Here is a 26836-nt window from a genome sequence, read left to right on the forward strand (position 1 = left end):
TTTGTATGATTTTTTTTTTAAATCACTACTTCTACCATCAAAAAAATAGTCCAAACACTTGCAGCCGTAAGCATATCTAGACTTTTTCCAATAGAGATGTCTAATCTGTTCAGAGATTTCAAAGATTCCCCTAGCACCATTTTCAAATTTTTCTCTGCCTTCATACTTAAAAATTTTGATACAATATTGAATTGAATCTAAATCTTATTTGCTTAAAATTAAGCTATCTTCTTACACTTGGTGGACAAGAACAAGAGTTTACCGCCATCCTTTTTATATAATGTTTTACATATTGGCAAGCTCTTCTTTTCCTCTGAGCCTTTTCAACCAAAAACCATCTCAATGGCCTTGCTCATTCCTGTCTCTGCTTGCTCTCTGTTATCTCCTCTCATGTAATACATATCTCAGTGATGAGGAGTCAACACTAGAATCATGTAATCTTTTTCCCTAAGTACATTTTTCCCTTCTTTACAGACTCTATTAACTGTTTTTTTTTTATGTCCAATTTGGTCACTTCAAATTTAGACACTATTCTCCACAATACTTGCAACCCTGCTGCAATTTTTATTTATCTGCAAATTTTATAAGTCTTTTTCTGCTCAAGTTGTTTTATTGTTGTTAATATTCAACAGAGCTAGGTTCAAAATGCCTCCAGAATCACACCATCAGTTTGGCAGTGAGCCAGTGACAACTGTTCTTTTCACCTAGCTATTCACCTGTTATTTAGTCTGTGCCATCATTTTCTTACAACTATGTAACAATAGCAAAGCGAACATTATAAAAAATTCTTCAGTTTAGACTCACCAGCCTGTGAACAGGTTTAATGACACACTGATGCTCATGACTGTGAACCTGTAGGCAAATACCCATCCAGTGTATTTTCTTTTACTCTGCTATTGTTCTCTAGCACAATTAAGTGTAAATATCTGTTTGCAGAATCTTGCCTTAAAAAGGTTCTGAATCACAGCAGTTATTCCTGATGCATTCGGTATGTACTACATCTTGAATTCTTTCTGCTTCCTAGGCTATACTGTGAATTCAGCATTGACACCTGGAGGTGTGCTGTATATAACAGGACAGCCACGATACAATCACACTGGCCAAGTTATCATTTATAAAATGGAGGGAAAAGAGGTGCAAGTACTTCAGAGGTTAAAAGGAGAACAAGTAAGTATGCATTTATGATTTACATGTGAGAGGAATATGGCATGAGACATAGAAATAGTGATTTAAATGACAAAACTCTGTATCAAAAAAGCAAACAAAACTGTAAGTTGTAATCAGAAAGGTTACAAGATCAGAACTAAAAGTTAGGTGAATGCTGTGGTGTAATATGTAATAGAAAGTAGGCTTGTTAGAGAACACTGGAAATCTTCTCTATTTGGGGTAAGTCTTCACAGATGTCAAAGTGGTTGTAGCCATCTCTGCACTGGCAGTTTTCTGTCTGCTGCATGAAAACAGTACACTATTGGCAAGAAACAGGTGTGATAAGCAGGGTTCTGTGAGTGGGCATCATCTGGGATACCATAAAATATTGAACAGCTGCTCATTACATTCAGTAGCAGCTGCTCCTGAAGGAAAAGACTATCATGTAACTACATAATAAAAGGTGGTAGTATAATACAATGCACAAACAAGTTGAAAGACCTTCCTACTCCAGTGTCTTCAGGCTGCAGTACAAGCTTCGTTCAGAACAACTCAGGTAACCTAATACTCAACTTCAGTAGCTGGTGTTTGCAGCTCGGCTAATCAATCTTGGACGCTTTTAGAGTCAATGAAGGAAAGAAGGCATTTTTAAGGTTTGAGTGATTTGTCCTACCTGAAGCATTTTCTGTTGAATAAGATGCATCCAGCACGAGAAAGGACTGCTTTTCTTGTTAAGTGTAAAGGAAGTCAAGGGTGTCGAGCTTAGCTCTAAAATAAATGTCAGATGAATTACACAGCTTGTGCGTAAACTATGAGTGAATCTAGCTCTTTGTGTAAATCTTGTTCCTCTTCATTCAGTAGCAACCTATGAATTTTGGATAGTGCCTGTACTAGCTAAGAACTTTTATTTATCATCCTACCTTTTTCCCCTCATGAGCCTATGACCATTGATTTTTCTCTATTTATTACTGTTGGGACTAACTGCCCCAAGACACATCTCTTAAAGAGCTGTCTCATCTGAGAGGTTCCAATCTCCTTAGCAGATAAGAGGCCCCTTTTGTACTTTTCAGATCCAACAAAGTTGGAAGTTGGATGGACCACCCTTAAATAAATAAATAAATAAATAAATGTCTTACAATGAACCCTAAAGCAGAAATAAGTTTCAAAAACATGCTGACCAGAAGGATCTTCTAGGTAGCAAAGAAAACTTCTGCATAATAGTAATATTTGTCATTGTTGTAATCAACTGTAAAACAGTTGTAAAACAGGTCTCTCAGTAAGGAGTTGTTGCATCATGCTACTGACTCTGCATCTGATTTATACCTTCTATTTTTCTGCAGATTGGCTCATACTTTGGGGGTGTTATTACCACAGTTGACATCAACAGGGACTCTTTTACAGACCTTCTTCTTGTTGGAGCTCCTATGTATATGGGAACTGAAAAAGAGGAGCAGGGGAAAGTGTATGTGTATGCTCTGAACAAGGTAAGGATAATGTTTATTGAACAGAAACAGAATGTGCTCCCTTCTTTCTTCATATCCTTATTTTAATGTAATATGATAATCTGAGTTGGAGATGATGAGTTGAAAACAGAGAAACATTTTTTTGACAACTGAGAGTATGACACAGTATATTTTTTGAAAACTTTCTTCTCACCTTTTTTCTAATAGAGTATTTTATACAGATAAGCACTATATCCTCTAAAGTGCAATATGGAATTTTTGTAACATTATAATTTCCATAATCTGGAAAAATTGTAACATTAATTTTCTATCATATTTTCTTCCTGCTGTTGCATACTAGAGAATAGTGGGGGGACTCATCTATCTTAAAACTATGTGTTTCAATGTTTTTATGGTTAAATTACCAACCCAGAAATAAACCCCATACATTCAAGAGCTTTTAAGTATGTCACAGCTAGATTAAACAGTACATCAGATACAGTTTATTTTCTTAATTTGATAAATCCCTCCATCGCAATGTCTGTATATACTTTTTCTTTTTTTCATCTTTTTTCTTTTCTTCTGGTCCAGCATCATTGTATATTGTTATAACAGTTATCAAAGTAGGTCCTAAAAACAATGATCTCCTAACATACTATGGCAGGAAAAGGGTCTGAAGAGGCTGGATCTGTGTGACAAGGAACTCTTCCAGTTTCTACATGCATGTTGCTAACAACAAATTGATGGTGGGTGAATAGATTTGGCAAGAAAACAAGAATTCACTGTCCTCTAATCGAGGGTTTGAAATCTGTTTTTCCTGTTACTATTTTTATCCATCTCCAAAAAAAAGGAGGTGCAGCAACTGCTTGCTGCTACTACTCTCAAATATGTAGTTCCTGGGGAATCTCTTGGAAAGATGGATTAAATGTCATACTATTTGTGTGGTTTTGGTTTAAGATTCATGCACACTAGACACAGGTCACCAGAAGAGTACATATGTGAGCATGCAGTATGTGTGTGCTGAAGATAGAATTCAGTCTATGTAAGACAAATCCTTTGTTCTGGAATAGCAGTATTGCCATCTGTAATTCATCAGAAACTTGGCTTACTTCTCAAATTAAAGACTGCCTTTGGAAGAAATCTTTATGCTATCTTAAAAATGAAGTAGTTTACTTATAATAACATCCAAATATTGTTATAAAACTATGCTTTTCCAGTAAGCACATAACTTTTGCATAAGAACAAGCATAACATATATTTGAGGATCTAGATGGAGAAGGAGAGGGAGTGAGGGTCTTTCACAAACACTGCTTAAAAATAGCGTAGTTATAGGATCAGTTTCTGCTGTGCTCTCATTCATTGTGAATAGGATGTAATTGTTTTATTTCTCACCAGTTTGTCTTCTGTACAAGAGCTCTTAAAAACCTGCATAGCTCTGAAAAACCTGCATAGCTCATGTAAATCCACAAACTCTAAATCTGTTCCTTCACAGACAAAGTTTGAATATCAGATGAGTCTTGAACCTGTAAAGCAAACATGCTGTTCGCCGTTAAAACATGACACCTGCAAAGTTCTTAAGAATGAGCCTTGTGGTGCACGCTTTGGGACTGCGATTGCTGCAGTGAAGGACCTCAACCTTGATGGATATAATGACATTGTAATAGGATCTCCTTTAGAGGATGATCATCGGGGAGCTGTTTATATTTATCATGGCCGTGGCAACACAATCAATAAAAAATATACACAGGTATGAAGTGCTATAATATGCAGCATAATTCCATTTCTGCATGTCTTTGCAATGCAGAATCAAATTATGACTTCACCTGTCATAAGAGCTTCTGTTTTAAAATGTTACATACTTTTAAACTGTCTGATTTAACCAAATTTGACTATAGTATTGCTAGAAAATATATTTGCATGTTTTTGTTAGAAACCCTCTGAAATATTCTGTATTCTGTAATTCTGAAAATGTATAGTGTGTTTATAAGTGTTACCATGGTAACCTTTTTAGGAGTATTGTAAAGAAAATTTAAAAGATTTAAAGTTTAAAAGCCATCCAACTGCCAACAAATGCGTCTTGGATATTCTTATAAAATGCATCAGTATGCACTGAATAAACCTCCTAATGCTTTTCACAGCGTATTGCATCAGGTGGAGATGGGGAGACGGTTAAATTTTTTGGCCAGTCTGTGCACGGAGAAATGGATTTAAACAATGATGGGCTGATTGATGTCACTATTGGAGGCCTTGGCGGGGCTGCCCTCTTCTGGTAAGGATGCTCACAGCAGCTGTCAGGCTAGAGAATAATTTGTCTTGTGGTATCTATGTAGCTTACATGCACTACAGCTTCAACTGTTGTGAGAATGCAAGTTTCAACAAGTTTCATCTCATACTTTGGCTATAAATCTTCATATTTTCATGTCTCTCTGGAGGAAATATAAAAGTTTATAGATAGTAGTAATAAATATAGGAATGTTTTAGAAACCTTGTTAGCCAAGTATGAAGACCCTGTCCTGCTACATCATATTCAAAATAGAAACTGATTCCACTCATGGCAGTAAGTAAAATGAAATAATAATTAAAAAAAGAAAAAGAAAAAAAAATCTCTTTTATACACTATATTGTTTTATTACCAGTATGATGGACAGCTTCAAATGTAAAGCGTTCATTGAGAAGACTCATTTGAGCTACTCACTTTTTAGCAAAAATGGAAACAAAATTAGGACATAAAAAAATTCAGCTAAAAACTTGAGATTTTTGGAGAATTTCTCTCATTTCACAGCTTACAGAGGACTCCTTAGCAAAGTCATTTTTCTGATTTTGTTTTACTGACTTCTAGCTCTTACAGCCTAACATAGAAGAATGTCACAGAAACTATTAATAATCTTTAAATACATTCTGTTGTGCTGTGCTACACTCCTTCCCTCCTTTACCTTTTTGCCTGTTGCATTGTCTTGCCCAGATGGTCTGCAAAATTAGTAGGGCAGCTCTCAGTATAGAAGAGAATGCATCAAAGTCTTTGTAGGATCAGGATCTGAAACTGTACAATGATTAGGAAGGATACTCAGTATTACTAACTTCAGCATTTGAAGAGCTATGGGACACATTTCCGCAGAAAAATAAACAAACAAACAAACAAACAAATAAATAAATAAATCAGAAGCTGGACTGTGATCTCATAATATTTCCTGATTTATATTTTCTGTTCTTAATTTTGGTGACATTATAAAGCTTTTACTTAGGATAATGACAGTTAAGTTCTCTTTGTATTTTTATAAAAGCTGGGAATCCTTTGTAACCCATCTCTTCTTCGGTACACAAAATGCCCAATATTCACATTAAAGACTTTAAAGATTTGTCCAGGGAGAACTTATTTTCTGTAAGTTTGTTACCATTTGATTCAATGGATATCTGATCTGTTTTAAATCTTGATATTAGCAAAAGAATCTTTTTCACTTCAAACTTGGCCTATAATGCTTACAGTAGCTTTTGGTTCTCTATATTATTATAATTTATTGGCCTGTTAGCATTGGATTGAATTCCCAAGTTTGCATGTGAGCATCAAAAGTCTCTGTTCCAAAGACATAAATTCTTTAAAATATGTTTCTGATGAGTAAGGATGCCACAGAAATTCCTCTTTTTCTCGGTGAGTTGTAGAGTCCAGGGTGCTGCTCCATGGTCAGGTCTGCAGGGCTTAGCAAGACATTAAGCTATCTAACCATAGTAAGTGTGAGGTAAAATTATTTGGATTAAAATTCTTTGATACAAGCTTAATTTAATCTCTGTTGCTTCATATTTGCCATTGGCCATAGGCATTCTTCTTTATACAGAAAAGTTTGGCTTTCTCTTTGACCCAGACCAGTGCTGGCTAAGCAGTCCCACTGCTTTCTGCTCTCCTTCCAAATGTTTGTGCAGCCGTGCAATGAGATAGCCCAGGATCTCATCTAACTGGAACAAAGGTCACCCATCCCCTCCCACCCTTTATTTTCCTTATTTGTTTCTTTAACTTTGACCTGTTCCTCAGCCTTTGATGCAGCTGCATCAAAGCTTTTGCCATTTAAAGTGACCCAGGAAGAGGAAAAGCTGAGCCCTTCCAGCAAGAGATGACCATGAGAAGCAAGAGTAAGGGCATAAGGGCAAAAGTGAGGGTTGTCCATGCTGCTCAAGCACTGCTGTTCCCAGGGCCTGCATTCTGCTGGCTGGTGGCCGCAGCTCCTGAATTTTCCCTCCCAGCAGCACAATACCATACACTTGCCCCTGTCCCTACATTTTCTGGGAGCGGGACTCATCTGCTCCTTCACTGTCATGTTTAGATCACACATCTGAAGAAAGCTATTCTGTCAGCTACATTTTTTCCTAATTTAGTACACTGACATACTTGAGGCTGGTGTCTTCAAGCCAAAAAGGAACTGGCTGAAAGCAAAGGTAGAGGTGTTGCAGGGGATGGGGGTAAAGGGGAGTTAAAGGTGCAGCAAATTCCTCAGCCCATTTCTCAACACACGCCCTAACATGACACTCTACCCTCTGGCTCTTGTGTAATAACTTGTTCATCTGTCATTGCACTTGAGAATGGGTATGGGTCTTCAGTCTCTTTTGAAAAGAGTGTTGCTTAAATGATTTTAAAATCTTTCCTTTCATCTGTTATGTATTCTGAAACACACAGAGCACTCAGGAGAAGCCCTTGACTACTTTCTCCTTAATATATTATTTACTGGTACTATGTAGAGAGTGTATAGTTAATTAATTGTTTAGATTGTGATATATGTGTATTTTAATGTTCAATGTTGCAAATTTTATTAGTTCATTAATATAAGTTTTAAAAGTTGCTGCTATTATTTTCAAGGTGCTTTGTCTCTTTTTTTTTGTGTATGTGTGTGTTTGTTAAGGTCTCGTGATGTGGCTGAAGTAAATGTTTCCATGCAGTTTATACCCAAAAGCATCAATATCCAACAGCAAAACTGTCAGATAAATAAAAGAAAAACAATATGTATAAATGCCACAATTTGTTTTAAGACCAGACTAAAATCAAAGGAAGATATATTTGAATCAAGTAAGTAGACAAGCACTGAGTTACGGAATCTTTCCATTATAAAGCTACTATGCTCACAATAATTTATTTCCCACAAAATGAAATGCAACTCTCTTTTAAATTTACTATTCAAAGCATATTTATGATACTGGGAAATAAAGAATGTGTAGAGGTAAAATTTTGCTGAATATTAATTCTCAACTTCCTTTGCAGATCTGCAGTATTGGATTATTCTTGACTCACAAAGACAAATATCTCGAAGCTTGTTCACAGAAACCCATGAGAGGAAAATGCAAAAAAATATAACTATCAAAGGGTCAGAATGTATTAAACATAACTTCTACATGTTGGCAAGTAAATCATTTAAAGTGGCTATATTTTTCTCAAGTTGTTATTGTAATGATCCAAATGTATCAGTTAATTGCAAAAAAAAATCAGCATCCAAAATTAATCTTAAAAGTATACATAAAATGCATTTACTATTTATATATTTATTCTTTATATACATATATATACGTATATATGTATTTATATACATATAAATATGTATATACATGAATATAATATATATATTATATAATGAATATATATAGTATATATAATTATATAATATATATTAATATATATATTATATATATAATATATATATAATATATAATATTATATACTATATATATATTATATACAATGAATATATAATATAATATTTATATATGAATATATAAATATATTCATGTATATAATGAATTTCTATACATAATTTATATACATATAAATACATATTTATAATATATATAACATTTATAACATATATATGTATAATAAATATATTATAATATATAAATATATATGTATTTATATACATGTATACATATATATATGTATATATACATATGTATGTATGTATATATGTATAAATTTTTATATATGTATATAAATAAATGAACTATTTATTTTTGTATGTGGTCTATTTAACTTTGTCTCTGTTATGGGTATGTCTTAAGAAAAAGCATAACATATTTAGTTGAATTAAGCAGCTTAAACTTGTTAATAGTTCAGGTGCTTTCAAAACTCCGCAGGAGTATGTGGGCTAGAATTTTAATTTGCATATTGCTGCTATTTCTTCTAATAAAAAAGTAATCAAAAACTCCTAAATTAAGTATGTCATAGAGAATACTAATTCACTGTAAAGGTAGAAATGTAATTAGCAAATATGGATGTGAAATTGCTCAGGTTATAACTAATACACAGAGTGAATAGAGGTGTATATTATAAGCTCCCCAGATTTAAAACATGTAGCAACTTCACAGTTGTATCATAATTCAAAACTAATGATAAATGATGGCTAGCATTTTCTTGAATATGCAGTACGTTTCCTAGTAGCAGGTCCCAGTTTGACTTCACATAACGTGATATGACTGCTGTTTGTCTTACTGATTTTTTAAACACAACTAAAAAGGAAAGTGTACAAGTTGACATTTCTGACATATTCTTTAATGCAACTGTGTTGGAAATGCTCTGGCTATGTGACATTTTTACAACAAGCTGAGATACACAAAAACATTAGTAGGTATTTATAAGGATTGGCTTGTACATTAAATGTGTTGCGAACATTCAAATGCTTCTCTAGCAAGTATGAAGTGTGACTGAAAAATATTTTACCTTAGCATTTGGTTTGCTTTTTTATCTTCCTTTACTGGCTTAGATGTTAATGTGAATGTTCATAACAGCAAGTTTGTTTTCTTTATGTTCTAGGATAAACCTGATTTTCAGGACTCTGTAAAGGTTTTGCTGGAGTTCAATTTTTCTGATCCAGAGAGTGGACCTGTTCTTGACAGCAATCTGCCAAATTCAATATCTGAATATGTAAGTCAGCAAGATTCTGTATTAATAAGCAGAATATTTAAAATAAAATTCATAGCCCATACAAGACCTGAAAGTATTGTCCACAAATTGACTAAAGAGGTAGGGTTGTTAAGCCTGTCCAGAAGATGTTTACTCTAAATGAGTCTTCAGGAGTGAATGAGCTTTGGAACCAGCCTGTGGTTTTATAGCTGTCCAGACTTAACTGAAGATAGAAGAGTACAAGCAATTTTATTGTCTTTTTTTTTTCTTTTTTTTTCTTTTTTTTTTTTTTTTTAACATAGATTGAGCAGGGGAATATTAGTCACATATTTTGGTGGTGCTTGGCGTCATTCATGCTTTTAGTATTGTTTCTTCTTCTAACCTGGATGAATCACTTATAACAGAATATGTAGGAAAGTTGTGTTTTACCTGCATATTTTACAGGATGTTGGCATGTTGAACTGATTATCTTCTTTGACTGTCAGACAGAAGACCTAATATAAAATTAGATAAGGAAATAAAATGCAAGTATATAATTTTAATAATATAATAAAATTGAGAATAAAAATACTATTGTTGCAGATTCCTTTCACAAAAGATTGTGGAGCCAAAAACAAATGCATTTCAGATCTTGTTCTGAATGTAAAAGCAAGCATAGCTGGAGACAGGTAACTACACTGGGTTTATTGTATTGCTTGATATTTGTACAAAATTTGTATGTCAATTATGATATCTTTAGTCTGGTAAAATAAAGTTGTGGTATAATTTTAAAATCAGAAACAATAAGAGTCTGGACACTGAAAGATGTTCCTTTCTATTTTTAAGAACATATCCAAAATTTAACATGTCTAACAATCATACATTATTTTACAGCTCTTCTCCATTCATTGTAAAGTCACGAAATGATAAGTTCACCATCCAGCTCTCCATCAAGAATAAAAAAGACAGTGCCTATAATACCAGAGCTTTGGTCCAGTATTCTCCAAATATTATTTTTGCTGGCATTGAGGTAGGAATTTTACACGTTTCTCATAACTTATTGCTAGGGAGATCTGAGGAATTCTTTGTATCAAGACTTCATTTCACTGTTCTGACACCATCTCAGTTGATTGTAACAGATTCATGTAGAGTGCTATCCTTGCTTATACCTCTAAAAGAATGCATTTATTTTGACCTGACTACGGCATAAACCTCTGCTAATGACTGACACATTTCACAATGCCACTTAGACAGTAAGTGGCTGCATATCAGACGAACGTCAGAATCATGAATCATCTCTACCTCTCTCTCTAGATCCAGAAATGCCTCATTATTCATCAGAATGGCTCCTGTGCCTCCAGAATTCTCCTTTTGCACTGTCTTGGTAGGGAGGCATAATTACTGCCTGTCTTATCACAGCTTCAGATAGCATCTTCAAGCTATCTGCTTCTGCATTCCTCAGTAGAAGCTATGAATTCACCATAGCTCAGGTGGAAATCATTTGAGAGGTTTGTTTTCAGTCAGCAATCCAGATGTTGCACACTGAGAGAAGGCAGCTGACAGCTGAATGATGTTTTTATTGCTAAGTTCGGAATACGTTTACAAAACTATGTGTAAAACCTGTGTACTTATATCCGTGTTGATCTATTAGACCCCATGACTAGTTTGGGTAATGTCCAGCTTTTATATAATAAGTACTATAGTTCAATAATGGAAAATAATTTATGCAGATGTTCCTTTGTGGAAATTGTTTTGCAGAACTTGTCCTCCTGATTCTGTCACAGATCAATTAAGGCTTTGACTCTGATGATGTTTTAATAATGAAAAATGACAATGCTATATATGTTTTATAGCCCCTTGATGCTTAATCAAAATTCAGGAGTTTGCACATTGTTATAATTTCACTTTCTTGTTTTTTAGGATATACAGAAAGATAGTTGTGAATCTAATCACAACATCACCTGTAAAGTGGGATATCCATTTCTAAAAACTGCAGAAGAGGTAAAAATTTCTCCACATGCACAATTTCCTTGCTTCATGTTATTCTAAATCCAGGCCAGTTGCTATCACTTCTGAATTTCTTTTGTCTTGCATTCACCCAAACACCTGTCTATGCACATTTCCTAAGCTGTCTTCGACATGAATTTCTCTGATAGCACTGTCCTCTGTGGCAAAATCAGAAGGCAGAGATGCATAGCAAGTACACTGAGCCAGACATGAAAATATCTTTGGTACCTATACAGGCAGCTGTGGTATGTGCGGAGGTAAAAAGTGCATACTGCCATGAATGACACTAACAGAAGGCAAGAGCACACCTAGCTAGAAGGATCTGTCTCCAAATGCATAGGATATTGTTTTGGATGTGTTACAGAAAATATACTAAGACATCAGACACTGTGACTTTCCACAGATTTGAGCCTATGACTTCAGTAATTTCATATAAAAAAATGTAACCAGTTGTTTGAAAAGAGAGTAAGCTGGCATGTGGAGATGCTAACCTGGATCTGCCAAAGCTAAGCATCAAGGTTTCAACCCTGCTCAGTGGAGACCGAGAGGCTTTTCCAGCAAGTGGTCCACTTAAAATCAAGTACCAGTTTGAATCTCTCTAGTCATGAGTCTGTATCTTCAGCTAGGAAAGAGAAGGAGTTTTAGCTGAACTTAGCCTTTTAAAATATACATCTAAGCCTCACTGAAGTAGTCTAATATTGATCTGAGAAATATCATATTGCAAGCAAGCAAGACAAACTCTTTCCTGTTAGTTTCTTGTCTGTTCCCCTATCATTATCAGGTCTGTTCTACAGATGCACAACAGAGGGAAGGTCAGGAGTGATGTCCTCTTACATTGCCTCCAAAACACAAGCTGGAACAGGTACATGGAACTTTCAGGAAGTCAATGAGTAGTTATTTTCCTGAAGCCAAATGAGCATACTATCCAAAGCCAGTGCCCACAACACTCCATCACCAGATTTTCTATTTTTTTAATTTTTTCTTCTTTCTTTGTCAGTATGTGTGTAGCTATAGATCCCTAAATCTATAAATTTAATTCCCTCCTTTACATTTGAAAATTAATCTCCAATTCACTGATAAGCATCCCTCATACATTCCTTTTTAAAGTCTCTTCCTGTCTTTATTTTTAATATGAAGAAATATCTAAGACAATTTTCTCTGTATCACTTTGTAATAAAGATTTGTAACCATTAAATAAAATATAAAAGTCTGAGCTCAAAAGTCCTTAGTGTGACAAATAGTAAAACTTCGGTTCTTATAAAAAATTTACTCTATTCAGAGTGACTTGTTTGGGACTTTTCAAATCTTATATGGCACCAAATTGTGTTAAGTTTACCCTAGATAGAATGAGTGTGGATTTCTTGAGAGACCTAGTAGCCATTTATTTACACTGTAAATTCTGTTCAGAATTCTAGTTGTTTCATTATATTATGTGAGTTTCCAGAAGCCTTCTGTAGGCCACTCATCTCCATTGCAAGTACCAGGCTTTGATGCTTTGTTTCTTCCTCAGTGGAGAAAAAGAAGTGTTTCTTCCTCAAATATATCCAATTGATAAATTGCTTGCAGGAGTAATTGTTTTGCATTAAGAAAACAATGCATATTGTATTTATAATATACTATGTGTTAAGACTTATGGAGGCTTCTCAGCTCTAAAAATTTGATGCTCATGTTTAATAAGTGATAACTTCTTTCTTTCTTTCTTGGACAAATTCAAAAAAGTGGATTCCTTCATAGAAAAGGGTTAAAATATTAATAAGGATTGCATAAATAAATGTAGCAAAGTTTTTCTCATTTTTCATCAGTCCAAACCTTATTATATTTTTAATTCCTTTTTTGTAAAAAAAAAAAAAACAAAACAAAACAAAAAACAAAACAAAACAAAACAAACAAACAAAAAAAAAAAAAAACACTTTTTAAAATGTGCAATGTATTTCTCCAAACAGATTTCCTTCAAAATATCATTCCAATTCAACGCATCATATCTTCTGGAAAATGCCACAGTTGATGTATATGCAACAAGGTTAGTTGCAATTGTTGCTTGTTTATCTTGTGATTTTATTTAGGAAACTCTACAGCTTTCTGCTTCATGGTAAATCAAGGATGACATGTCTAAACTTAGAAGTGGCTAAACAGTCTGTAGAGCTGGCAGTTTTGCAGATGTACGTTGTCCAGCGAGGACTTAGTGTACTGAACAAATCGCTGCTTGTCTCTAGATCCTGTAAGTCACAAATGAGTCAGAATTCACAGTAGTTTTCTTCTTTTGCAACCTTATTGTATGCTAAATAAAAAGTTCTAACCCTCAAGGCTGTTGTGGTTTAGCCCTGGCAGACAGCTCAGCGCCACACAGCCACTCTCTCACTCTTCCCAGGTGGGATGGGGGTGAGAATCAGAAAGATAAGAGTGAGAAAACTCATGGGTTGAAATAAGGTCAGTTTATGAGGTAAAGCAAAAGCCACGCGTGCAAGCAAAGCAAAACAAGGAATCCACTGCTTCCTGATGACAGGCCACTTCTTGGAAAGCAGGTCTCAAAATGTGTAATGATTTCTTGGGAAGACAAATGCCATCACTCCCAATGTCCCCCCTTTCTCCATCTTTTCCCCCACCTTTTATTGCTGAGTAGGCCACTACACAGTGTGGGACACCCCTTTGGCCAGTCTGGGTCAGCTGTCCTGGTTCTTGTGCACCCACAGCCTCCTTGCTGGGGTAATAGTAATTAATTGGAAATACGCAGGTATTTTTTAATTAACTGGAAACATACACTCAGAACTGTAGGTATTTCAATTTCTTCATATCCCTTGCCACCTAGTAATCCTGTCACATGTGCAGATGAGTATCGAGGTATAAGTTGTATATGTTGTTTTTATTTTAGTGACAGTGAAGAACCACCTGAGACCTTGGGTGACAACAGAGGACAAGTTACAATTCCAGTAAAATATGAAGTAGGATTAATATTTGTAAGGTACATATGCTTCTCTGTACTTCTGCTTGCTAACATAGTAAATGCCAAATGTCCAAAGACAATATAGTATTGCTTTGTTCTTAAGCTGTACTCAGTATCTGCAAGCAACAGCTTCTCATGAATAGGAAGAACAAGCTTCATTGAAAGAGCAGATATAGGAAAAGATAGGGATAACAATGACTCCGTTTTGCTGCAACTCCTTTTTATCTATTTAAATTCAGTCTGCATCTTGCAAGTACAATAGCAGCTTTTGTTGATTCTTGTACTTTGCCCTATTCATTCAAAGGCATTTCAGGTACATAACAAAGGAAATACTTTCAGCTTTCTGACAGCCACAACTTTGTATTAATGTAATGTTGCATGGTATAGTGTCTGATCCCCAGCTTCGAAAATTAGCATTAATTTTAGATTCACAGAAAGTTGTTTCTAACAGTTCAGATATAAGCTTTAATGCAGGTCTTATACAGTACTTTCAGAAATAGCTGGAATTCATAAAATCATAGAATCATTAAGCCTGAAAAAGACCTCCAACATTATCTGGTCTGACCAACCCCCTACCACCAATATCACCCACTAAACCACATCCAAACTTTCCTTGAACACCCACAGGGATGGTGACTCCATCACCTCCCTGGGCAACCCATTCCAATGCCTGACTTGCCTTTCTGAGAAGAAATTTCTTCCAATTTCCAACCTAAACCTCCCCTGGTACAACTTGAGGCCATGTCCTCTAGTCCTGTTGCTAGTTATCTGCAAGAAGAGGCTGACATCCAGCTCCCTGCAACTTCCTTTCAGGCCATTGTAGAGAGCAATAAGGTCTCCCCAGAGCCTCCTCTTATCCAGAATAAACTACCCCAGCTAAATTCCATCCCTGTTAAATTCCAGTTAAATTCAGTTAAATTCCATCCCTGAAAAACGTCATAAATACTACCAGTAGAATTACAGGGCATGGTGTGCGTGTGTAAGTTCATTTTGGATGCATTTCAAGTGTTCAGTTCTTAGAATAAGGAACTGCACAGGCAATATTTACTCATTTCCTTGTTTTAATTGAATACAGCATTTGAAATGTACACGATAAAAAGTGAACACTTTTCAGAAAATTAGTAGAAGCAGCAGTTCGCTTAAAAAAATAATTCACTCACTACAGTGTTTATGAAGTTTTGTTCTTACTTTTTCTGTTTTTAAATCTGCAGTGTTTTCAAAGAACACCATGTTATAATTGCTGCAAATGATACCATCCCTACTGCTATTAACACAACAGAGCAGATTGGGGATGAAGTTACTCTGCATTATAGGGTAAGACACAATTAAAACCATATATTTTTTCATTTAGTTTGAATCAATCAATGTTACTTAAGTAGTTTCATTTTATGCAATATGTTAAACCTTCTACATTGTTTAACAGTTTTTTTCTTGCTTGCTGTAAAATAAAGTGAGTCAGAGGGTCTCAGAGTGGTCCGTATCCTGTGGAGTAATTCCAGTGGGTTTTATAGCTGCTGCATACGCTAATAAATGAGAACTTGCCCTACATCCATTACAGTTTAGAACAGATATTTCCAAAATCCGGTCAGCTCTGAAAAAAAGGCATATGGCATGCTCCAAGAACACTTTCTTCACAATGGAATGAATACTGCAATCCAAAATCACTTGGGAAAGATATGTAATGGAGTAGAAGCCCAACCTCAAGTTGCAGTAGGACCGAATTTAGTTTAACTGAGGGCATCATTGTTTCCAAATCCAAAGCTGAACAAGAGTCCCATATACAGAAGACAAAAGTCTCTGAACCAACTTTCTATCTATAAAAAATGGGAAAAGCCCATTGTTCTTGCTCTCACTAAGCAGCAAAGACAAAAGTTATTATATTTTTTATCCCACCTACAGTGTTTTACCTGACTACTTCTTTTAGTCTAAAATTTTAAATCCAGTAATCCTGAGGGGTTTTGTGTATGTTTTTTTAGATATTGTTCATCTCTTTTCAAAATACATGTTCTCTGAATACATAAGAGAGCTGGCAGACTGCATAGCATACCCTTTATGATCTCATAAGCATAACTTATCTCTGCAAGCAGTTTACCTGAGTGGTAAGAAGGGGGAAAAAGTAAGAGTTCATCATACCACTTTTTGTGTGACAGACTGTAAAAATGTTCAACAAAAAAAAGACAAAAAAAAATATAGAGAAGGAAAAAAGTGTAATTAAATACCAATAAAGTAAGGAAAATACTAATCAAAACATTTTTCTTGTTTCTTATAGATTGAAAAAGGTGAACACTTCCCAATGCCAAACCTTACGCTGCAAATCCTATTTCCCGATGTAACATCTGCTAAGAACACTCTTCTCTACCTTACTGCATTGTCACATTCCCAGGTAAGCTAACAATTTGTATTTTTATTATTATCGTAACTTTTAAACTTTTTAGTGTAAAGAACTGCAAACATTTTGGGTTTTGTATTACTTCAAAGTAGTTGTTGCTTGTAGTCTAAAAGGCAAGATGGTGGTGTTTTTAATGTTTGTGGTGTTCACAGGAAGACAGAAATGCAAATTTTCTTAAAAGCAAATTAGCAAGTTTAAAACAACTTTGAACAATAATTGGAATATAATATTTTTAATATGATACATTGCCATGTTATTAGGAGTCCAGCTTGAGATATGAGGGACAGGAGTCTTTTTTGAGCCGCTGATTATCTCCATTATTAGCAGCGCTTACTGATAATGCTGTAGCCCTGCTATTTGAATATAGAGCTCAGTCTCCTGTACAATCCTCTTCTTTCTGTTACTGAAATTAGCTTTCCTGTATATCTGCTCCCTGGCGCTAGCAACCCTCTGGATTCTTCCTTGTCTGGGGAGCTGTGACATCCTGAAGGGGTAATAGGTCACACCTTTCAAATGCTCTTCACTGTATTTGAGGGTGATTAGTTTTTCTGTTTCACTCCTCGAGAGCAGCTGGAGGATATCACAATTCCAGCAAAACAATAAAACTAGAGCTATATCAATAATTGGATGGCCGAGCACTAAGTGAACCCACTTTTTTTTTTTTCCTTTTCATCTTTTCCTTCAGAACCACACCTCTTCCCAAATATTTCACTTAGGTGTGAGGTATTGCACCACTGAAAAACAAGATGAATGAAAGATCTAAATGAAAGTTCAAGGTTCACTTTAAAACAAAACAAAATCAAAATATTTCATGCTTAGAATGCAAGGAAGTTCTGACTTTTTAAATTTCTTCATTCTAACCAGTGACCACATTTGACCTGAGCTTACACACGCATTCACAGATCTGCATTTTTCTATGGGTATAATTCATCTACTGTTAGCTACACCCTAGTGACAGTGGTGTGCCAAAGTGCACTGCAGGGGATTGCAATCCATCTTCATTGTAATCAGAAAGTAAATATCCTGGACAGGAAAAAAAAAAAAAAAAAAAAAAAAGGAGGAGAAAGCTCACCTCTCTTCCCTGCAAAGGAAAAGGATTTCTCAGTTGCCTTTGAAGGAGCCATGAAAGGCCAGTAGTACCACAGCACCTTTCCCTCCTCCCTTGGCAGCATAACAGGAGCTCCTGAAACCTGCAGTTAACCTGTCTGCTTGCTAAGGCAGAAGAGCTGTGGATCCCCGTGCAAAAGCTATTTAGTTCCCATAATAGCCAGCTCTTGCTGGTTGGCTATTGAACTCAAGGCAGTCAACTTACAGGAAGTTCTTGTTTGCTTCTACAGATGTTTAAGTAGCTGGATAGAGCTTAGGTTAAATTATCTCATAAAAAGCTCATTTGTTGTTTGCTTAATGATACTTCAGTACCTATACCATCCTAACTTGCTCTTCAGCACTCTTGCAGTATGAAGTTTTATTGCATTTAGCTGCTTGGTACAGTTAGTTGATGTTATTAAATATTATTATTTTTTACATTAAAAAAAAAACAATAAATATTTTTAAAGTTGGCTTGTTTCCAAGAGCCTTTATTAGTAACATGTTGAATATTCGAGCAATAAGATTTTCTTTTCTTTTTCTGCTAACAGAACGCCATCTGCCGATCTAGTTACCCTGTAGATCCCTTAAAAATCAGCTCTGGAAAACCGTTTGTGTTGCCAAAAATAAAAGAACCTACAAAGGATACAATTATGGTAAGCCTACTAATAGTATATGTAATTCATCCTAGATCCAGGTGTTTGAGCTGAGTATTTCTACAATTAATATACAAAATCTTCTCTTATGCTGCATCCTATGGAAAATCAGTTTAATAGCCATAAAAGGTATCTTTAATTATTTCCTGTTATTTAATTATTTACTATAATTACTTCTGACAGCTGAGTAAATCTCACCTTCTGTATTAGATATATATCTATTAGATCTATATAAAGATACCTAAGTTCTCCTGCCTTGCTTGAAAGATTCATCTTTCCACAAAGAGAAAAGTTTAAGAAACACTGTAGAGAAGGCATAGGTGTATTGGCAGAAAACTTCCTGCAGTTACAGGCTGTGCCTCGTTTAGGGAACTCTAATGATGCCTTTTGTTGCATAGCTACAGAAACCAAGATTCCTCAAGGCTAAGAGATTGCAAAAACTGGGACTGTTCTACCACAGCATGAATATCTCAATTAATTGCCTACTGCAGTGTAGTTTTTGCACAAAAAGCCCTAGTAATTTATACTAATCTTGGACTGATATCACAGCAAGGCTATGATTTGCATACATAATAAGCTTAACTGGTTTTACTTTAATAACGTGAAAAATCTGTTACTGTTAATTCACACTGTTGACTTTTAAACAGGACTGTGATACATACAGCTGTGCATCTATTAACTGTGCCCTGGTCCCATCTGACATATCACAAGTGAATGTTTCATTGAGAGTGTGGAAGCCTACCATCATTAAAGTAAGTAAATCTCATCTGAAAGTTTGAAAATCTTAAGCCACTCTCTTTAATGTTTGAACTTACATCTTAAATATTTTTTAACTCTGCATGGTTCTCTGTTATTTTGAATTGTTCATCTTGCTTTTTTATATTTCTGCAAAATTAATTTTGATCTCTTTTATTATCTTTGTAATACTTAGCATGAAATTTAAAACACATTAGAAAGACAACCCTTACTTATTCTGTATCAATGGTCTTTTTTATTAGTTGGTTAACCATCCACAAATTATAATTCAGCAGATATAAAAAGGGATATATAGAAACACATTTTTTAAGTTTTTACCTGGAAAGACCTCACAGGTCTAGAATACTATAGGATACTGAGTTGAGTTCCTGCTTTGTGTCTTGTCTTTCTATGAAAAATAACTGGGCAAGTTAGGAGATACAGGAGAATTTTAGAAAGCCTGAATCTGTCCCTGTGGCCAAAGTACTATTCCAGGATTAAGCAGTATTTCTTTGAAATCTTTGATCCTGCAAACAGTGATGTGCATGCTGAAGGTGTCATGCACAAGCTGCTTTGCTGACTTTCATACACAGACCTTTTCAACATCACTCCCAAAACTTTAGCTTTATGTTTTGCTCTTAGCCTTCATATTTCTGCAAAACTTTCTGCTTCAAGATACCTAATACAAACCATTGACATTTCTTTCTTCTTCCAGGCAACTATTCACAGTTTAACCCTTGTTGTGAAAGCCTTACTTAGGAGCGAAAACTCATCACTGATTTTGAGAAATGACCACCAAAAACTAGAGGTAATAACATGATAATTCATGGATTTACTCTTCATAGGATTTATTCTGCTACTGAATTATTCAGTCATTCATTTCTAGTGAATCGATCACTATCTGTTGTAGTTTACTATCCTACTCTAAATACAAATAAGTGATTTCACATTACCGTAGAAAATGTCAGAATTAGACAGCTAATTATACTGAAATTCTCTTAACCCACCAATGTACCTGGGTAAAAAAGCTGTCCTTGGTCAAGTGATCCTACTTTGTACATTGTACATGTATTTTCTTTATTATTGATTTATTTATTATTTCTTTAACCATTTATTATTTCATTAACCAAGACATATATTTGAAACAGTATATTTTATTTTCCAGAAATTTTCATGGTTATTTTCTTGTATGCTACGTCTGAAACAACATTTCACTAATGAGTTGCTATTAAAATCTATAGTTGTTTATTCATGGGCTATTAACAGGAACTTGTATGTAATGCTATAGCAGAGATATCAGATATAAAAAGAAATAAATGTCTTCAATTTATTTTGATTTGCTATTTATCCTTGAATACATTCTATTCCAAGAGAAATTCCAAGAGGTTTATAGTGGCTAATGCACTGCTTTTCTGTGATGACTTGTACATGCAGGGGTTTATTTACTACAGTGTACATTTTTAAATGTTATTATGTGTTATTACTGTTAATATCCCTCAATTCATAGCAAAATAACAGACAATGAGAATTAGATCTTGTGTAAAATATTTTTGGAATGCAGATCTCACAAGTCAACTATTAAATGATACTATATCCAGGCATGTCTTTTAAGTGACAGGTTGAAATACAATCCTGGGGCAAAAACAGAGGTGAGAGGCTTGTAGATAAAGACATAATTTCAAGTTGAATATCTGTGTTTGTATCTGTATCTTTAATGTTTTTGAACTATGAAGTTGTCTCTTTAATAAACTCTTAAGTTAAAATAATTCAAATTCACTATATCATCACTTCCATTTAAAATTTGAATGTTCCATATTTCAGTTCAGTTTACACTAGCTAAGCCTTCTTTAAAATTAAATTAGTGTCCCCACAGCCTTTTATACTAAGCTTGCTAATCACTGTCATCTTTCAGGGAGGCAGGCATTGAGTGATGAAGAATATACTGAACAAACTCCTTAACATTCATTTTAACTACCCATATTTTTGGTTCTGAGTTCTTCATAAAAATCACTACTGACTAATAGCAGGGCCGTTCCTCACAAAGCGAGACCCTGGAAAATCAGTGTTTACTAATAAAAGTCATGCTGCTCTGTTGTTATTTTAGAATTATTCATTATTGTAGAATGTCATTGATTGCTTACATTCTGAACACTTTGTAGACCATGATTAAGATTTCGAAAGAACTCCCACCTGGTTCAGTCCCCTTATGGGTTATCCTCCTCAGTATCTTCGCTGGACTCTTAATTCTTGCGCTGCTTATATTTGCTTTGTGGAAGGTAAGCTGCACATCCGTCTCTTCACGAAAATAAAGTAATATACATAAATATACAATAAAGAAATATACATAAATTCTGTGTCATGTTCTATAACTAGAACCTCATGGACACTAATATTAGCCAATAGGAAGAATGAAATCTTGTAGAAAAAACAAAATAACTAATAACAGCACATTCTTCTGAAGTGTGACATGCTATGCTTTCTGATTAAAGCCTGTAGTGTTGTATACATAACAATGTGATGGAAATAAAATTAAATAGAGATTTTAGAGCCATAAGGTTTTTTGCTTTAGCTTTGGCTGGATGTGACCAGGTGTTCTCTTTGTACAAGGAATGCTAGGCCTGTGGTGTAAGTATTGCCACAAGTGGGCACTCTTTTCCAAGCTAAATATTCAAGTTATATTTAAGCTACAGTTTATATATATGTATATATTTCAACATTCATTATGCCTTGAAAAAATTGACAAGCATAAATTATTATTTATTCAACTGAAGACCAACTATTATTAAGCATTTTAGTCTTTGACATTATGTGAGAATAACAATGATTCAGCAATCACTCATTGTATATTTTCCTGGAAAGGAAAACCTAAAGGGTTGTACTTCACTGATAAAATATTAAACGACTTTTTACTGCACTGCAAGTGTGAAGTAGTAACAAGAATTCAGAGTATGAATGCTACCAATGTGCTTTGAGTTGTGTGCTTTGAGTAGTTCTTTATTCGCATTTTTCTCTCCTGCAGGCTGGATTTTTCAAGAGACCTCTAAAGAAGAAAATGGAAAAATGAGGGGGAAAAAAAAAAAAAAAAAAAACACACATTTTTTCAGGTCTGCCTCAAAAATGTGACTGTAAAATTAAAAACTTAGGTATATATGCAAGGGCTACAATGTTTTCTAAACTCTGGTGCATTTAAAAGACAGCAAGCAGAACATCAAGCAAGCAAATCAAGTGCACAGGTGAATGATGCAAAGAAAGAATAAACAGCCTTATGTCATTTTGTGATACTCAAGGACATACTTTCAAGTGTTACTCATTTTTGGAGAGTAACTGAGTTCAAAGATGCTAAGGTTTTTAATGTGAAAAGCGCCTAATCATATTTTTATATGCATATACATGTGGAATCCTTTTTCATCCCACATTATGCAACAAGTCAGTTTGTATGTAGCAGTCCCACTGTTTTTATCAACTTACGATTTTCAAAGGGAAAAAAGTGTTATATTCAAAATTTTCTCCATTTTATGGGCTGTCAGTTCACAAAGCAGAAGATTCAAACTTCGAGAATGCACCAAATATTATATGGCAACTGAGGTAATGAAAATTCAGAAGATAGAAATACCTGCAGAACTTTGGGTGTTCTGCAAGGAATCACTGAAATTCCTTGGACTTCTCATTCAACTATTTTAGCGTGTCCACTAGAACCCAGGAAACTCCAAGAAAGAAACTTTTGTTTTCAAGAGGACCGGTAAAGATAGATCCATTAAATCATGTAACTGTTTGAAGTTCAAACAGATTTTTGGCAGACCTAGAAATGTATGCACAAAACATTCAAGCCCAACTAATTGCACACTGTACACAAATAAGCAGAGGCACAATTGTGTCTGCAGATTGAAATGTCCGTATTTATGCAGAAAATGTTTAGAGGTACCCTGAAAGTTTGACTCTTGCTGTATATCTTGGAGTAGCCAGGAGGGTGCTTCATAAACTGTCACTGTACAGTTGTTGTGTAGCTATTTAATCCAATGAGTTTAGTGTGTAAAAAATAATAATTAACAAAAGAGCACAGATAAATTTAGCACTGGCAAGCTTCTTCTAGTAGTGTAAGTCACACCTCATCTTTGTTACTTGGGAATTTAAAAATTAATGAAGAATTTCTATACTAAATAAGCACTTAACAAATGATGTTTATTTTGTGATAAGGATTAAAAATTTATATAAGAATACACTGAACTGTAGATAGCAAAATATTTCTTTAAACCAATTTAGACTAGTCAGCTTAACAGGAAACTTCCTCCTTTCTTCTTTCACACACTTGTTTTCCTTCTACAAGTATTTCTCTCTGCAGCTCTTGGCTATACATTGTCCATAAGAGCTTCCTACTTTACTTGCAGTCACACAAAACTAACAAGAAAATGGAGGCCTGCAGGCAAAGTGCAATGTTGTCTCAGCATGATGTGACTCAATATCGATTGCCAATAGATCAGAAAATGTTGAAGAGCACTTCTGTAAGATGTCCTCATTTGTGGAAATGCCTTTGCCTTGCCAAGGAAACCAGGATAATTTGTTCCTCTTGTTGGTACAAATTTCATTGGAATGAAAAAAAAAAAAATCATTGCAGTTTTCAAAAGGTTTTATTTTATCATATACGCTCTACTGACTTTATAGTAACAGCTTAAAAAGCAATAATATATTTTATAACGATCTTTTTATTCTTTTAATACATTTAGTGAAGACTTTTTTCTTCTTTAAGAGACCATAGCTTGGGTTGAACATGCTGGCAAGTACAACTCTGGAAATGTGCCAGAAGGTGCTTCATTGTTTAAAAGATGCTGTCACTCTTAAGTACCTTCTATTTAGTTCCTAAATTAGAGAGTAGTTATTGGGAAAGGCTGAGATTTATGTTAATGCATCAAGTAAGATTACCTTTGAATGTGTTTGTAACTTCTCCTTCTGCCTGTGGGAAAGGTGATTGTTTCATAACAAATGTTCTGCTGAAAGCAGCAAGACTCAGAGGAGAGGGCAAAGCATTCTGCAAGAACACCGTGAGGAGCCTGGGAGAGCCACAGAGTCAGTGGGCTTACCTGATGGGCTCAGCTGCGTGCTTACAAGCATGCCTGACCCCAGTGGATACAAGATGTGCTGCCCTGGTTCTGAGCACAGAGTAAAAGCTTCAGTGGAAGCAAAAAATGAGGCAGAATTGTTGTAGGTAGGATCACTGCTTCATTTATCATGTGATTTAAATTGTCCTCAGAGGAATGCAAAAATCCAGCTGTTGAACAAAGATGATAAATTAATATTTCCAACAGTGTTTTCAGTCAGTGTGAGATGCAAGTTTTATTTTTTATTTTTTAAGTATAATTTTGCCAATTTGTTTGGAGGAATTAAATGGCACGTGTCAGCACAAAATCTGAATGTCTTAGAATTAAAAATGTGCTTATATTTTGTTTTGTTTTGTTTTTTTCCTTATAGTATCTCTGTAAAGACATAACAATGCTATTATCCTAATATGGTTTTGTGGAGGAACAATTATGAAAAAGTTGTGACTCACCTATGCACACATACAGTCTATGGTAGTAAAGGAAATACTTGTATTTATTATTATTCACCCAGTTTGTTAACCATTAGGTCATTTTTCCTGGCTTCATAAAATTAATCACTCTAAGTTAATTCATGTCACACATCATTTTTATGCAGCATACCTTTTGTTTGTTTCACTTTTTAGTTATGGTAATCTGATAAACCAAGCCTTGTACTTTTTCTGATGATATTTCATGTCTTATTTTAAAGCACCAGCCTGTTTTAAAATATAAGTCAATAGAACAGTCTGTTTCCCTAACTTGTACACAAAAATACGTATTTTATCAATGCAAAGTATGTTTGAGATTGTCCCATTCTTTTTAGCCTTGCTTTGCACTGTAAAAACAGTAGGAAGCTTCTTATAACCACACTGCTATTCTGTTTCTCATGATGCTTTCTCCCTTTTCACATTTGACCTATTATCAGAAGCTTAATTGTAATATCTATTTAAAATATAAGTAAGTAAAGGGGATACCACTGTAGCACATTACTCTTACACAGGCTACATTAGTGAAATCACTATTTTTATACATAGAATCTTTCCACAGCACTGCAAGAGCAGTATTTTTACTGCTTCTCACTTTTGCTGCTTCTCACAGCAGAAAAGCCTACTGAAATCACTATTTCAAACATCAGGAACATCTCATTGAAATTTAGCAGGCACCAAAAATATCAGTAAAGCATGTAATCTGTTTTATTCCTATTAAAAGATACATTAGGCTTGTAATGTGATTCTAACTATTAGCAAGATAAACATTTTTGTTATTCAAATAAAAGCCCATAAAAAAATGTAATGAATTGGGTGTATAACCTGAGCTTAAGCAATGGAAGAAATCTGGCCCAGGTCTGTTCCTAATTTCAGCACTGAAGTAGCTAATGTTAGAGCAAGGTAATGGAGAATCTATGTTTCTATAGCATAGCAAAGCTTTAAACCATTGCTCCTACTTCAGTCCGAGGCTGTTCTAGAGGTTGTCAGTTCCCTATATGATTTTACAAGACTTGGCAGACAGCATCTACGTTAGAGCAATCTCCCTGAGCTGCTGCTTATGCTACTGTCATCCTCGCTCTGTATCTTGAGCCCTTGCCAAGATACCAGCCACTTTTCCTGAGCCCATGCCTGAGATCAGTAGTACACTGCCTGTGCTGAGTTCCTTCAGGCACAATGTACCTCTTCTTCAGGGCTTGTGTCAGGGGAATCTACCAACTGGAGCCAAGGGTTTTCATCTTCTCATGTGGGAAAAAGAGGCTGGACTTAGGATCAGGCTTATCTAATGAATTCCACATTGTCTAATTATTTTATTTTCCTGGATTAAGTACTGTATAGATGATGCAATTCAAACAATAAATAAATAAAAGCAGAGCAAGAGAATGAGAGTATACCTCTGTTAGTTATGCCTCTTACCAGGAATCAGATGGAATTTTTTGTTAAAGAAAGAAATCACAGCATTCTGCACAGTTTTTTCCTGTAAAGTTATTCCATGTGCTTTATTGATTAATAAATAAAATAAAATAAAAATCTAGTGTGTGTTCTTTGTAATTTGTTTGACTTTCAATGGTATAAAATACATATAAAGACATTCCAGTACCTAAAAACTACCTAAGTCTGTCTACTTGTCAATAGAAAGCTATTACAGAACTAAACATCCTTGCCCAGCATAAAATCAAGGAAATCTTGAATTCTGTCAATTGTTCAGAAGGTTGCCATGCATTGTATGTATTGTGCTTGTAGCTGCATTTAAAAATTTTTCAAAGGACAGTAAGAATTTCTGACAGATTTGGTTTCATGACATTATATACAAAAAAAGCTGAAGATACATTCACTCCTCATAGAAACATAGAATGGCTCAGGTTCGAAGGGAACTTAAAGATCATCTAACTCCAACCCCCTTGTCATAGGCAGGGAAGCCACCTACTACATCAGGTTACTCAGGGTCCTATCCAGCCTGGTTTGGAACACCTCCAGGGATGGGGCATCCACAGCTTCTCTGGGAAACTTGTGCCTCACCACCT

At 34.9% G+C, this 26836-nt stretch overlaps 1 protein-coding gene across 2 annotated transcripts in view; it reads left to right on the forward strand.

Annotated features, from left to right (window-relative positions):
• Positions 1-26346, forward strand: part of ITGA1 (integrin subunit alpha 1) — a 78329-nt gene extending 51983 nt beyond the window's left edge. For both annotated transcript variants that reach the window (XM_038169843.2, XM_072031702.1), the window contains exons 12-30: positions 1025-1167; positions 2487-2630; positions 4081-4335; positions 4727-4857; positions 7475-7638; positions 7831-7967; positions 9373-9483; positions 10045-10130; positions 10336-10471; positions 11362-11442; positions 13392-13468; positions 14318-14407; positions 15601-15703; positions 16659-16772; positions 18416-18520; positions 19168-19272; positions 19971-20063; positions 21415-21531; positions 22275-26346. In XM_038169843.2, the coding sequence (XP_038025771.1) occupies positions 1025-1167; positions 2487-2630; positions 4081-4335; positions 4727-4857; positions 7475-7638; positions 7831-7967; positions 9373-9483; positions 10045-10130; positions 10336-10471; positions 11362-11442; positions 13392-13468; positions 14318-14407; positions 15601-15703; positions 16659-16772; positions 18416-18520; positions 19168-19272; positions 19971-20063; positions 21415-21531; positions 22275-22319 (2237 nt within the window). In that variant the 3' untranslated portion in view covers positions 22320-26346. The remainder of the gene's footprint in view (positions 1-1024; positions 1168-2486; positions 2631-4080; positions 4336-4726; positions 4858-7474; positions 7639-7830; positions 7968-9372; positions 9484-10044; positions 10131-10335; positions 10472-11361; positions 11443-13391; positions 13469-14317; positions 14408-15600; positions 15704-16658; positions 16773-18415; positions 18521-19167; positions 19273-19970; positions 20064-21414; positions 21532-22274) is intronic.
• The last annotated feature ends 490 nt before the right edge of the window (positions 26347-26836 follow it).

Source organism: Anas platyrhynchos, chromosome Z, assembly GCF_047663525.1.
Source record: "Anas platyrhynchos isolate ZD024472 breed Pekin duck chromosome Z, IASCAAS_PekinDuck_T2T, whole genome shotgun sequence".
In the NCBI taxonomy this organism is placed as follows: Eukaryota; Metazoa; Chordata; class Aves; order Anseriformes; family Anatidae; genus Anas; species Anas platyrhynchos.